The 15,241-nt window shown below is 30.2% G+C and overlaps 1 protein-coding gene across 2 annotated transcripts; it reads right to left on the reverse strand.

The window, feature by feature from the left end:
• Positions 116 to 14,784, reverse strand: LOC109714973 (protein UPSTREAM OF FLC). Of its 2 annotated transcripts, none has more exons than XM_020239743.1 (7): positions 14,575 to 14,784; positions 14,161 to 14,310; positions 13,790 to 13,859; positions 13,476 to 13,669; positions 12,764 to 13,325; positions 11,269 to 11,370; positions 116 to 587 (listed from the first exon to the last, which is right to left on the reverse strand). In XM_020239743.1, the coding sequence occupies exons 2-7, from the start codon at positions 14,300 to 14,302 to the stop codon at positions 491 to 493; spliced, it is 1,167 nt and encodes a 388-aa protein (XP_020095332.1). In that variant the 5' UTR covers positions 14,303 to 14,310; positions 14,575 to 14,784; the 3' UTR covers positions 116 to 490. The 2 variants fall into 2 exon arrangements, with proteins under 2 accessions (XP_020095332.1, XP_020095331.1); XM_020239742.1 differs by having other exon boundaries at positions 13,476 to 13,672; positions 14,575 to 14,780.

Consider the following 15,241-nt stretch of genomic DNA (forward strand, 5'->3'; position numbering starts at 1 on the left):
TTCTCCTGCTGCACGCGAATAATAACCACAATGCATCAAACAAGAATTAATTTTGGACTAATCTCATCCAGTTTAACATAAAATGTAATTAGCGAAGTGGCCAAACAAATAACCCTTACCAAAACTATTCTCCACCTACATGTAACAAACAATTTTTAATAGGTTACAAACAGATCGAATAAGTTATCTTTTATGTACTTTAGCATCATATAATTCCATTATTTTTTTCTTAATTTCCATCGATCTAATTCTTCTTTTTTCTCTATGCCACTTCTTCACTTGAGCATTCTAATTTAGCAATTCCACAATGTGGTCAATAATGACCACTCCATATATAGCTCTCCAAAACAAACATTTACATATCTAAGTTTATGTGGCTACTAGTTTAGAAAATTAAAAAAAAACTAGAAAAAGCCGACAAAAATAGCCTGGTGATGCCTGCGACTGCAAAAGCTATTTTACTTCTCGACTATATATATTTATTTTTCTTTTACAGATTTGTATAACCTTTCGCTCTTGCCTTTAAAGCTTTGCATGACTTCATGTGTGAGTGCAGTTTCTCTGGGTTGAACGGTTTCCCGCATTGCCTGCAGATTATAGAACGAAAAAAACATCATAATATTTAGGGACTTTTGATTGTATACATAAAAATTATAGAGACCGTCTCAACTATTAGCCATTTTGAACTAAACAAGCAAATTCTTTTTAATATTACATCGCAACTTTTGCTTATTTTGATTTATTTACTTCTAGTAACTAATACATTCAATTAAACTTGAGTTAATGGATCTATTTAAGAAAATTAATCAACAGCTATGAACTAAGTAGGTCCAATCCAGAAAATAACGGGATCGCGACGTAAGAACAGTGATGAAAAATCTGGTCTGATTATTTTGTTCGAAATAAAATTTAGGTTTGGCTCCGAACATGATATTATACGACAAAGTGAGTGATCAATCATTCCAAGTCCTAATAATATTTAAAAAAATATGAAAAGTCAATTTTTACTAATTTATTTGCTCATATTTAAATAAGCTATTTAAAAATGTAATTCATAATATCAAAGGTTGTAATATATGACTTTAGTATACAAAATTTTGTTCAAATTGTGAATTATAGATATTTCTTTTTTCTTCTTTCTAAGTTTACATAAAAAAATCAAGTTGAACTTGGTTTCAGTAGGATGATATAATTTTGAATTCGGTTCGTGTTCAAACTATTTGCCGAAAAGAAATACAGGGAAGCTTTTATTGATCAAGAATTGAAGTTACAATAGCTGGAGCCTCAAGAGTTTTAATTTGATCAGGTTATTCGCTGTGACTTAAGCTCTATTAAGTTCGCTAAACTTAGATGGACTAGACATGATTGATCTTTGGCTCAAAACTGAGGAAGTTCAAGGATATAAGATTTTGGCGTAAATCTTTATGCAGCCAAAATGTCAGGAAAGCAAGCAACTATTAAAGCTATCAAAGCTACTGCTAAAACTATCGAAGGTATTGCTCAACCTTTGATTCGAATAACAAAACTAAACTACTCTACTTTCGATCGAAAGACGGAAAATACCACTGCTCTAAAATTGCCTCAATAGATTGAGGCCCCAACTTTCGCCGACGAAGCTGAAAAAGATGCCTCGTCGCATGAAATGTCTCCTTCGACTCCTGCGCATCCACCATACTTGGTTCATGTCGTGCGGTTAGGTCACTCGCAACTCGGAGGCAAATTATCTTAAACCTTGACAGTTCTTCTCGGCCTTAAAACTCTACGCGCTTTGCTTCGGATTTAACTAACAACCACATGTTGCTACCTGGCCAAAGATGATGCAACTTCCTCGATCTAATGGGTACTTTTTCAGCACCCAACCAACCTTCAGGCTTGCTTAATCTTTTTTCTCCAAATCAAATTAATAGTGAGGTTAATTCTTAGTTTTCCCTGGAGACTTGACTTGTCTGCCGAAACCTCCGTACATCGACGCTTCGTACAAAAATTCTTCTCGCCACATGCGAATGATCTTCTTTCCTTCCTTTCCTCTTTGGCCAGTATGCTCACCATTAATGAGACTTGAGCCAGTAAAGAATCTTTATCTTGTACCATATATATATCCTCTTTCTCCCTGAAATGCCTCTCATAGCGATCGAGCACCCTACTGGCCTAGTTAGAATGGTCATTGGAGATTTTCTAGTCCCTCAGTCTGGTAGGGATCGCGACATAGCGGTTCCACTATCGCCTTCTATTCCTACTACCCTTATTGAATCGAAGGTTATCGGCCTAACAATTTCCACATTGAAAGTTTCCAGATTGATTGTCCTGATAGCGAAACCCCTCGTTGAGAACTTATATTGATCAAGGGTTGAAGTTACAATAGGTAGAGCCTCAAGCATGCATTTCAAGCATTTCAACTGGCTGTGTCATGACCTTTATTAAATACGCAACGTTCGACTGCTTGACTCAGATCGAACTTGGATGGACGGTACTCGATCGATCTTCGGCTCGTAACTATATAAGGAACTCCAAAGACTAAAATTTCGACATAAATCTCCCAATGGCCAAAATGTCAGGAAAGTAGGCAACTACCGAAGACACTACTACCTTCGACCGGAATAAGAAAACTAAACTACTCTACTTTTGGTGAAAATATGGATAGTACTATTGCTTTAAAATCGCCTGGATCAATAGATTGATATTGTGTAAGAAGAGTTTCTTTTTATGATCATCTGCATAACATATATTTATATCCTCCATAGTCTGAACCCTAATCCGACTTTTCTAATAAGCACGAATCTGTACTAGAAAGAGAATCGTGATAATTTCAATCGAATCTCCAAAAGATACGGGACGTTACCTCTTTCTAAAATTTTAACGGACCATATGAGACGACTAACATATCAAGCTAACGCAAACAAAAGTTGGAGTTCGAGTAACACTGAACAATCGATGTAAATAACATCAGCTATTGTCCGACCTGATTTTGATTCAGAGGATTCTTTTTGAGTCCTAATTAAATAGGGCCGTTACCTAACCAAACATTCATAGATCCAAGATAACTTAAATCATGAAAAAAGAAACAAACAAACAAACAAACAAACAAAAATTATGTTAGCTAATCAAAAAAAGTTAAAGGAGTCTATTTTAATGTGGCGTAGAGTTAAGGGAACAATAAGTTAACATTGTTTTTTTTTCGCTTACAATGCGACATATTTGTTTACTAGTGAACTATATGCATTTAGTTCTATCAATATCGACTCGAGACAAAAATGGCTAGGGACTTTGCACCTAATCCAATTGTATATTCATTAACATAATAATATATATAAATGAATTAAGAACATATATGGTTGTAGAAATATCTTATTCAGTATTTTTTTTTTTTATTTATCCAAAAAATATATAGTACTTGATAGATGAGGAGTGTGTGATGAAGCGTCTACACGATACCAAGATCTTTTTAAGAAGAAAAAATTAAAATCCTAATTGGCTAATTTTAATCATAGAATAAACTTTTTATGCCAAAAAAATCTATTATTAAATATTTAATTCTAACATCCAAATAGAGACAAAATTTAATTGTAACATATGCATGAGATCCTTTTTGTGAACTTTGTTAAGCAAACAATGACAAAACATATAGAATATGTGCAAGATGTAGATTTGCTAACAAACACCAACAGGGCCCAGTTCCATGGGTCAACATAATAAGTTGCACTTAAAAAGGGTTTTAAGTACTTCTAATTAAAAAATTTGTCTTAAGCTATGTCCAATTAATGTGCATGATCAGCAACTACATCTAACCTTACGAAAGCATGATATAAAATTCGATCAATCTAATTATTATAATAATATTTGACTTTAGAACTTTGTTTTTTTTTTAAACAACTAATTTTAAATGAATTCACGGATACCAAAACATGTAGGTTTGAGTCAAGTAATATATATTAGTACTTTGCTTATGTGGCTATTCTCCCTTAATCTATAAATAAATAAATAAATATAGTTTGATAGTTTGTGCAGGTCTATGTTGATAATTATGCTTCTCATTCAGGAGTAATTTGTGAATATACCAACTATAATTAGTTCATAAGAACCCCTAAAATCTTAGAAATTTATGTTCACCTTTTCTATTTTTAATGCTACTGTAGGAAAGTGTATATATATATATATATGTTCTTGCATATTATTTTATATAACTTTATAACACGAAAAAGAAAATTCTAGTTATCACAATTAAACACAAAAAAACCTATTTCCAATCCTACTACTATTTTAGATGTTAGGAAATAAAAAAATTGATTTTTCTTTTGTTTTGAGATTATGAAATACGAGCGATCAAAACAATTGTAGAATTTATCAGTAATTTCGATTAAGAAAAGAAAGTTGGCAAATTAGGCAGTAAAACACGGTCGTCATTCCGAATAAATCCAAAATATTTAAAAAATTAACAAATTAGGTAATAAAATTAAACTTCACTAAGCAAGTTGTTATTTAATTAGCATCTAAACATATGAATTGAGCTCCTATGCTTTTAAAAGTACCAAGTTATTGGTGCTTGTAGATTTTTAGCCATTGGATTAAGAGATATGCGGTTAGGATGATGTGGGCCCTATAGGATTGAGTGGGTGGTTGGTTGAATAGTATAATCTAATGGTTGAAAATGATCCGAGGAGTAGATCTAACGGTAAAAAACTTACAAACACTAAGTGCTTGGTGCTTTTACAAGCACCATAGCTGGACTCCTAAACATATATCCAATTTACGACTCAAAAATTATTTTAAAATTTTTAGATTAAGAAAAATCTCCTAATTTGCTTAATAAATTTTATATAATTTTATTACATTACTTATAAATAATTTTACTTACAAATTCATTTTCATAAATTTATAGCTCAATTCAACAATTATTCTAAATGGCTAGATCTATTTAATATACCGACAAAATATAAGGAAATAATTAATATAATAATAATTTTTTGAAAAGCGCTAAAGGGTAAGAAGGCTTTTTATAAGAGTGTTGCTGCAGGTACTCTAGAATGTATCTTACAATACTATTGATGGTTTATCAATATTATATTTATTATATTATATCCTATGTATTAATTTCTAAATCCAAAACATCATAATTTAATCTAAGCATCATCTATGTATTATTATGCCCTCTAATTCCTTCAAATGTATAAACCTACACATCTATCTATACATCTATATAAAAGCTCAATTCCTAATGCTGGTATGAAGATCTTTTTTCTATTTTGGACTAAGTAGAATCTAAGCTTTAACCAAAACTATTATATATAATATATATATATATATATATATATATATTATATATATATATATAATATATAATATATATCTAGTCAGTGCACGTGCGTTGGCACGTATAGATTTTTTTAATATAATTAAATAAATTAATAAATTAGTGAATAAATAATATTATATTAAATAGTAATGTCAGATTTAAAAAATTATAAAATATTACAAACTAGAACAAAATACTGGATAGAAAATATAGTAAAATAAAACTGTAAATTTGAACATCCATACATGAAAATAGTTTAGATTAAATGAAGTAAAAAAAGAGAGTTAAATTCATTCTATTTGTTGCTTAGTTGTCGTCATTGATGATCATTTTTTTTTTAAAGCGAGAAAACTTTGACTCGGTGATATTCATCACTGAAGCTTCGTCATCGTCTTCAAGAATTTTTTATGAGTATAATTTTAGAAAAAAAATCTTACTTCTTATTGATTCGAATTTATATTTTCATTTTGCTATATTTTCTATATATAATACTTATGTGTATTTTGTTAAAGTTTGTAATATTTTATATGGGTACCTCTCAATTGAGTTATGAAATTTTGTTAGAAAGAAAAAAACAACTATTAGTTGAACAAAATAAAACTTTCGATTGTATTCCTAGAAATATTAATGGTCAGATGTAATCAATTGTTGTTACAAATAAATGTCAAGTATAAAGCAAAAGTTTTATTAAAATAACAAGATAAAAGTGATAATTAATTAAGGCTAAATTACAGAAAATTCCTATCAAAATTTGATTTTCACATTCCCCCTGTCATTTAAAAACCTACACTTTGCCCTTTTGTAAAATGAAAAATTCACTTCACCCCTGCCGTTAGTGATCGTTAGGTTCTGTTTATAAAATATTATTATATATATTTTTATGTCAAAAATGCCCTCAGCCTTCTCTCCTGTTGCCAAAAATGATGAGGGCAAAATGGTTATTTTGTATCACAGTTTACACCATACCTCTTATGACTATTTTTATTTTACAACGGAGCAAAGTGTAAGTTTTAAATGACAGGGAAAAAGTAAAAAATCGGATTTTGACAGGGAGGTTTTATATAATTTAGCCATTAATTAATATTTATATAATATTTTAGAGAAACTTAATTTACAAAGTGAAAGCAAGTTACTATGCAACTAATTCATCAAATCATCGAAAAATATGAAAGTAAATTAAAAAAGATTACTACAAGTACAATTTATTCGTATACAATTCACGTCAAATATAAGTAAATAATCATTTTAAAAAATTCAAAAAAGTCATATTAACAAAAAAAATTTAAACAAATAATTTTACAAAACTACTGTTCAGTAAGTGTATGAAGACCAATTAAATAAACATCACTCAAATTGATTGAAATTCACAATAATATTTAGAAATTATTTTTCTAATAGTTCTTTTCTCTTCAAATTAAAGTTCTAATTAATGTCATTGCCCATGGCAACTAAATAATAAAAAAAAAAATAGAGAAATAATAAAAATAAATAATTTACAAATATTTAATAATTATTAATTGCATTTATTTAAAGTGTACACTTTTTTATTCAACCTCTTTATTTTTTTAAGAAATCTCTTTCTTTCTTGGGACAAAATAATATCTCCTCAATCTCTTCGTTTCTTAAAGAATATCCTCGTTTTTTTAGAGAAGATACATTTTCGCCAAAACTTTAACTCCTGTTTCTTGGAGTTTTTTCATATCTTGGAGAAGATACATCTCGATTCTTCACCACTTTATCGGTGCCAAGACGATGAAGAAATCAAATATTAAATTTTTTATTTCTTTATTAATTAAAAAAGTTCTAATATTTTTTTGTAGAAGAAAATATTTAAACCTCGTCATTTCTCCTATATTGAAAGATAAAAGGATTGACATATTTTTTTTTTTCTCTACTAATTGAAGAAACTATAAACTATTCATTTCTATGAGCACATACATTTCTTGGCACTACCGGAAGAATAAAGGTTGTTGAGCCATATATATAAAGCACAATCATTCTAATTTATAAATTTAAAATACAATTAAAACCTCTATAATATGTATTATTAGAATAAACTATTTATAAAAAATTTATTAAAAAATTATTTTAAAATTTAAAATTAATAATAAATTATCTACTATTTTTTTAATATTGGCTATAGAGAATATCATACACAAGATGAATATTCTTTTCAATAAATCTTTTACTTCCTATCAATAATAGAGGATGGAAAAATGTCCACAACATCAATCATGAGCTAATAAACTTTATCTATCAGAATTTAAATTTAAATCCAAACAATCAAACAAATTATGTTTATCTATTTTGTGATTTTGCATTTAAATTTTACATCACTGATTTTTAAAGGTTAACTCTGGTACACTACATTTTTGTTTGTAGTTCCTCAACGAATTTCGCAATGTAATTTATGAGTTTATTGAACAAAATCATAATATATTTTGTATAACAAGAGAAGGAAAAATGTATTTAAATTTAAGTCCAAACAATTCAAAAAATTATATTTATCTATTATATGATTTCACATATTTAAACTTTGCTTTATTAATTTTCAGAAATGAACTTACTACACTATATTTTTTCTCTTTCATGATCAAATTTGTCTTTTAATTTAAATTTTCTTGTAAAAGTAAAATTAAGGTTATATTTTTAACCTTAAGACAATAATTGAAGTTTAGTGTTTTGTAAAATTTTATAAATATCTAATTTAATATAATTTTCTATATTATGGTTGACCTGGAACTTAGAGGGGTCGCGGATAGGACCAATATAACACGATAAATACTCGACCGCCGTAGAATCCACCACGTCGAACTCGAGCACACTCACCCGCTATCGGATCCACCAACACAATGTTGAGTAACACTCTCCTCTTACAGAAAATCCACCTAAGAGATAGGACGAAGAAGAAATCTTATTCTCAAATAAAAGTGAAACTTCAACTTAACTTAACTTGCTTTCATTATAAAATCATTACTTATTTATAGGCTCTCAAATAACCCTTTATCTTCTCTATACATTAATCACCTTTAATTTATGAAAAAAATAAATACACTTTTAGGAATACTAAAAGACACACACAATTCTAGACTATCATAACTCATTTTAAGAAAACAAAAAGACAATTATAGAAAAACAAAGGAACACTTATTTCAAAACGAACATTTATTAGCAATTAATGACTTCATCATCAACTTAGGAACGGTGTCAATTGTGATTTATAATTTAATTATACACCATTGTAATGAATATCTAGATAGTAGTTAGTTGACTTTTATTTTTTATTTTCTAAATAAATATATTTTTTGGAAAAAGAAAACTCCAAACAATTCAACAAATAATATTATCTGTTTTATGATTTGCATATTTAAACTTTGTTTAATAGTTTTAAGAAATTAACTTTACTACACTATATTTTTTTTCACCTTCATCATCATAATTCGTCATTTAATTTAAAATTTTGTTGGTACAAAAGTGTAATTGAAGGTTATATAGTTAAGACACTAATTGAAGTTTAGTATTTTTGTAAAATTTTAAATATTTTTTAAAATGATATAGAGAATTTAATGAAAAATAAGAAATTGCTCTAATTTAAAATAATTTTCAACATTATAGTTATTTATAAGTTAATTATATAACATTAATAATTATACTCAAATAATAATTAGTTGACTATAAGTTTTTTAGAATTTTGAGAATAAATGAATTTTAGTTATGAAAGAGAGAAAAAGTACTGCTGTTCTTAAAAAAATTTGAAAGTTTTGTGTACTTAATTTTTTTTTGAAAAGTTCTGGGCATAATAATAAATTTTAATTCTTGTTAATAGTGGCGTTCATCTAATCATATTAAGTTTTAAAATTTTATATTATTATTTATAATTTAATTATATAAATTTATTGTTAATATTCACTAATAATAAATTACTAAGATATTTATTGTTAATATTCATACAAATAAATTACCAAGATACCCTTGGTAGGACGGGGTGAGGAAAACCACCAAATATATTTGTTTATAGTTAATATCAAGATATATGGAGTAGGGCTACTACTCTTATGAGTATTGAGCACTTCGTACTCATAAGTTTTTTCAATGATAGGGCTTCCAAATCGACGACCCACTACGTTAAATATAAACTAGAGTATTTGAAACTTCTAAAAAATAAATTTCATAATTTTTCGAAATCATAATAAAGTCCATCAAACGGGCATAAATGAACGGTCAAAATCAAACGACATCCTAAAAATGAATGATCGATCATTCAATTTAAGATCGGAGTTATTGATCTTTATCTAGGCAGTGAATAGAATTTTCCATCAAAAATTCAACTTATTCCAATTCCTTTACGCCGTCAAACTAGCAAGTCTCTCATACCGCCGTTAAAAATTGTCAATTTTGTGAGCTTTTGATCGTAAGTAAATGATATCGAAAAATTATGAATTTTGATATCTAAAGTTTTAATGCTCTAGATAATGTTTAACGGTATGGATCGTCGATTCGGAGCTTTATCATCGAAAACAACTTATAATTACGAGGCGATCGTACTCATAAGAGTATAGTAGCCGGACTCTATATATATTATATAATTATGCAAATTTTTGCCATTCTCCATTCTTACGGCTCTCTTTCTTTCTCTTTTCATCTCCCCGCCATATATTTTTATAGAGTTAATTGCATGCAGATTCCCATGAAAATATAGTGAATTGCAAATTATTTCTATAAAGTTCAACTTTCATAGTTATCCTATAAAAGTCCTAATGTTTTCAGATATATCCCTGCTGTTAGAATTCGTTAGAAAGTTTAATTAACTATAGGTTAATATATCCACCAGTTAATTTTTTATATTTTTACCTTTTATATATATACTGTTATAACTTTTGGAGAGACATATTTGTGATCGCAAAATTGAAAATATGAACAGTTTTCTAACGGTTCTCTAATAATAAATCAGCGGATATATCTAAAAATATTAGAATTTCTACAGAAATAATTTATGAAATTGAACTTTACAGAAATATATTTGTAATTCACTATATTTGCGGGAATCTGTATGCAATTAACTCTTTTTTATATGTATAATTTTAAACTATTATCAATATAATCGATGATGATAATATATATATATATATATATATATATATATATATATTATCTATGAGAGAGAGAGAGAGAGAAAGCTACTCCTATACTATCTATAGTACCGGCTCCGGTACTATAGTCCTGTTTTCGATCTTAGGTTGTTCAAATAAACATCCACACCGTTAAAACTGATCTAGGATATTTAAAGTTTTTAGAAATAAAATTTTATATTTTTTCGACATAGTTTACTTTGAATCAAACGATTTCAAAATTGTCAATTTTCAATGGCTACTATGACGAGTTTGGAGTTTAACGGTGTGAAAAATTTAAATTTCTTTCAAATTTTGATAGAAATTACTTTAAACTATCTAGATTAAAGTTAACATTCTTGATCTTGAATTTAAAAGTCTATACTCAAATTTAAAGATTATTTAATTTCCACCGTCCATTTTAATATAATTTATTTACTAAGTAAAACATGTCGAAAAAAATTAAAATTTTATTTCTAAGAACTTCATATACCCTAAATCATATTTCACAGTGTGGATCGTTAATTGAACACCCTAAGATCGAAAACAAGAGTATAGCATCGAGCTCCGGATTATAGATAGTATAAGGCCTAACTATATATATATATATATATATATATATATATATATATATATATATATAATATATATATATTATATCATATCATATTACTATGGGATTACTCCTTGAAAGTTATAATTTAGCCCCAAAAATTATCACACGTGTCCATGCCCATGCGTGTGCAGGACTACTAACAAGAGTCCACGTGTCAATCAATATCTACACGTGCCAACCAATCATATACGAGCACGTGTGTGTGGGAGAGAGAGAGAGAGAGAGAGAGAGAGAGAGAGGGAGAGCACACTTACGAGCAGTAGGGCGCGCCAAAAGGCTTAAAAGACGCTGCGGACGCCACACCAACCTTTTCTCCCGCCATCTTCGTCCCTTTCCCGCCACCAGACCTGCTCTTCCTGTTTACAAAAAAATAAAAATAAAAAAAAATAAAATTTGGTTTTCAAAATAAAATATATTAATATAGCTAATAATATTATGCTCTTTAAAAGGAAAAAAATAAAATAAAAACACTTAAAAAAGGAGCCTTTAATAATAATTGTTAATTTTTACTAGATAAAAATATATATAGTAGGGCTCATGTGATTTTAAAAGTATAAAAATATCTGTGCTTTTGATTTTTTTAGCCGTCGTCTGATCGCCTTATAATCCATACAGCACTAATAACGAAGACTTAACCGGGCATTTCGCTGGCATTTCGTTCAGTAGTGCTGCACGAAACTTGACACAATCCGATAATTAAAAAATCACAGGTAAAATTATTTATGTGCTTTGAGCTGAAATACTATTAATAATATGATACATTAGTAACTCAACTATAGACCATTCAGAAATAACCCCCTCAAGTACATTATTTTTTATTGAGACTTTTCCAACTTTTAACCTTTTTAGAGCTAAATGATTGTGGCCAAGCAACTAAAAGTGTCAAATTAATTGATTGTTATATCAAATTTAATAGCTTAGACTATTTTTTTAAGTGCATAAAACTAAATAAGTGAACTAATAATAATAGCTGGTTAAGTCACCAAATTTAATAAAGTAACTAATTTGAATTTAATTTAAAAATCAATATCTTAAAAAAAATTGTCTATAATAAAATTTTAAAAGTAAGAGTTGTATTTCAAATAGCATTCATTGAGGGAGCTAGTCTGCATCCACTGGTGCCTTTTTGCTGTGTGACAGTGAGAATTACTACTATTATTATTATACACTAAAAAAATCACGTAAAATGACACACAATATATATAGAATACAAAATGCAAAGACCAAAAAAGACAAAAAAAAATTTACAACCTTCATTTAAAAAAGAAAAGAAAAGACAAAAAGCAATGATTAGAACAGTGACAGATGCTATTTTTACACCTATTTATATGGTGCAAAGTTTGCACTCTACTAATTATGCAAATTTCATTATTTTTTACTAGCTTTATTAAATTTCTTTTTAATATAAAAAATTTACATGAAAAAAATTTGTGAAGCCTACAATGAGCTGATATATAATTTACAGCTATAAGTAGGAGTACAAAAAAACAGTATTTTCCTAAATAGATTGCGAAATGCTACTTGCATATTTTTAAAAAAAAAAAAAAAAGTTAAAATATATATTTTTATATATCAATATAAAATATTTTCTTATGCAGAAAAAATTATAAATTTTTAAAAATAATATTTAATTCAGAGGCTTTTGCCGATTTGTAAATTTATTTTATTATAAATTTTAGAATTATAAATAAAATATTTTTAAAATTTTAAAAAGTAGATTAGATATTGTTATCTCTGTAATTTACTCACCGGGAGTCGTAACGGCGGCCTTCCAAATTTGTCCGCCGGCGAGCAGCCAGCTGCGATCCATCTCCGCCGATGCCGCTGCTCCGCTCGCGCCGGCTGACTGGCCGCAGCGCCGCGTCGTTGGTCTCGACGGCGCGGCAGGTGAGGATGCTGCGGAGCGCGTGGGACGCCCGGCGCAGGCTCCGGCTCTGGCTCCGCCTTTCTGATTCCCCCGCCATCCTCTCTCCTCTCTCCTTCTCCTTCTCCTCCTCTATCTGCTGCTGCTGCACCGCCTCTCGGGCGTCGATCTTGAACACCGCGCTGCGTCGTTGAGCCGCAGACTCGTCCGACGAGTCCCGCGGTGGCGGCGGCGGCAGTGGCGGAGGATTCAGTGACAACACCTCGTCATCCTCCGCTGCCTCGATCCAGACTGTCTCCGCCGGATTCGGATTCGGATTCGGGTTCGGATTCGGATTCAGCTTTTCTGCTGCTGCTGCTGTTGTTGCTGGTGCTGCTTCTTCTTTAGTTTCTTCTTTCTCCTCCTCGTCTTCCTCCGCTGCAGCAGCCACCCTCGAACTTTTCTCACCTTTTTTTTTAAAAAAAAAATAAAAACAAAAAAATAACGCTCGACATTTTTAAGCACCACCCAATCATACATGCATACATAAACTATTCTAATGAATTAAAGCTAAATTAAGGGAATAATAATAATAGGAATAGTAATAATAATGCTTACTGAAAGAAGAAGAAGAAGAAGAAGAAGGAGGAAAGGGTTGGGCGTTAATGGCGGCGGCGGTGGTGGTGGTGGTGGTGGGGTGGAGAGGGCGATGGGGGATGAGTTCGGAGCCTTTGAGGACGTATTCGTTGTCGGAGATCGGGGTGATGAGATCGTCGTCCGTCAGATCCTGCCATACGTATCCGCTCCTATACCTTCTGTAAAATAATTAAATCAATAAATAAATAATTTACCCTTTTTTAAAATTAAGAAAAAAAAAATTAAAAAAAAAAAAGAAGAAGAAAAGGAGGAGGAATTGAATTGATGGAACGAACCTCTTGTAAGACCAGGCAAAGGAGTCCGCCATGTCCTTCCCCCTCAATTCCGATAGCCACCTCTTCACATCTATATATCCAAAATATATATAATATTATAATATAATAATATTAAAGTCTAATTAAAACCGGTCTCGTATGCGAATACCGTATTTGTTTCTGTACGTAATATTGCGTTCAGCATATTACTATCAGTCGGTTATAATATATTTTCTGCAGTCCTACCGAAGAACGCAGAAACATATCTCTATATATTTTTTTTCTCAACTCCATTTTATCTAATAACATTAGATAGACTTCAATACCAAACTAAACCTTAATTAATGACAAAGCGCAAAATGAGTCGAAATTGCGGGGATGGTACCGCATACCGCGGAGGCGGACGCCGGCGCGGTGGAGGTGGTGGACGCGGATGAGGTGCGGGTGCTCGACCTTGCCGCCGCGGCTGAGAAAATACACAACATTCACCCTCCTAACCTCTCCTCCTCCTCCTCCTCCATTTCCCATCTCCATATATCGCTCTTCAAACAAAAATAATACAATACAACAAATGTTACGAAAAATAAATATGAAATCTCCATACGCATATAAATTTTAAGACCGTCGCAATCCGAGGCCCGACATTCTAACTGAATCGACAATAAAAAAATGCGTATCCAAGGGTAAGAGAAACAAATTTGCAGGCCGAGCAATTGAGGAAATAAAATAATGGGGGTTGCTGCATGGATTTATCCGTTCTATAATAATAAAAAAATTTTAACGAAGAATTTTATTAGAGAACAAACCTCGTGGAAGTAGAAGGAAGGGAATATTCGGAGATCGAGATCTCTCTACTTGGGTTTTTTTTTTTTTTTTTTTTTTTTGAATTTGTTGAATAATTTGGGGGTGTGGGGAGGGTGGAAGAGAGAAAGAAATGAATTGGGATTGGGTTTGGGTTTTGTGACTTTTTTGTGGGGTTGTTATTTATAGGCGGGCTTGGAAACCGGGAAGGAGTTGCCGCGGATTTTAGAATATTGATTTTTGGGAGAAAAAAAAAAAATGGTGTGTATGGTGATAAATATGGTAGATCTTTTTTACTATGGTTTTTTTTTTTTTTTTAAAGAGAAATATAGCTAGGTTGTCAATCGGTAGGGATATTTGAAATTTTATTCGAATCCAAATTCGGAGCGAATTTATTCGATACTGAATGGATATGATTTCGAATATTGATATCAAAAATAAAAATCCGACGGATATGGATACGAATATGGATTAAAACTGTATCCGAGTCGAACCTGAACCCGAACCCGAATTTATTTTACATTATATATAATATGTATACAAAAATTTGATATTATATTTGAATTTGTAGTTTAAAATTTTTGATTTAATTTAATATATTATGAAATATTGAAAAGAGAAATAATTATTCAGGGTTCGATTTTCAGGTTCGGATTCGGTTTCCGGCTTCGT

Source organism: Ananas comosus, linkage group 9 (assembly GCF_001540865.1).
Source record: "Ananas comosus cultivar F153 linkage group 9, ASM154086v1, whole genome shotgun sequence".
NCBI classification, from domain to species: domain Eukaryota; kingdom Viridiplantae; phylum Streptophyta; class Magnoliopsida; order Poales; family Bromeliaceae; genus Ananas; species Ananas comosus.

Bases quoted from the DNA above. Each gene is read 5' to 3' on its own strand.
- LOC109714973 (XM_020239742.1), bottom strand. From the start codon at position 14,302: ATGGAGATGGGAAATGGAGGAGGAGGAGGAGGAGAGGTTAGGAGGGTG. The intron at 13,860-14,160 runs GTATGCGGTACC...TTGGATATATAG, and splicing joins CGCCGGCGTCCGCCTCCGCG to ATGTGAAGAGGTGGCTATCG. The intron at 588-11,268 runs GTAAGTGTGCTC...TATAATCTGCAG, and splicing joins TTTGGCGCGCCCTACTGCTC to GCAATGCGGGAAACCGTTCA.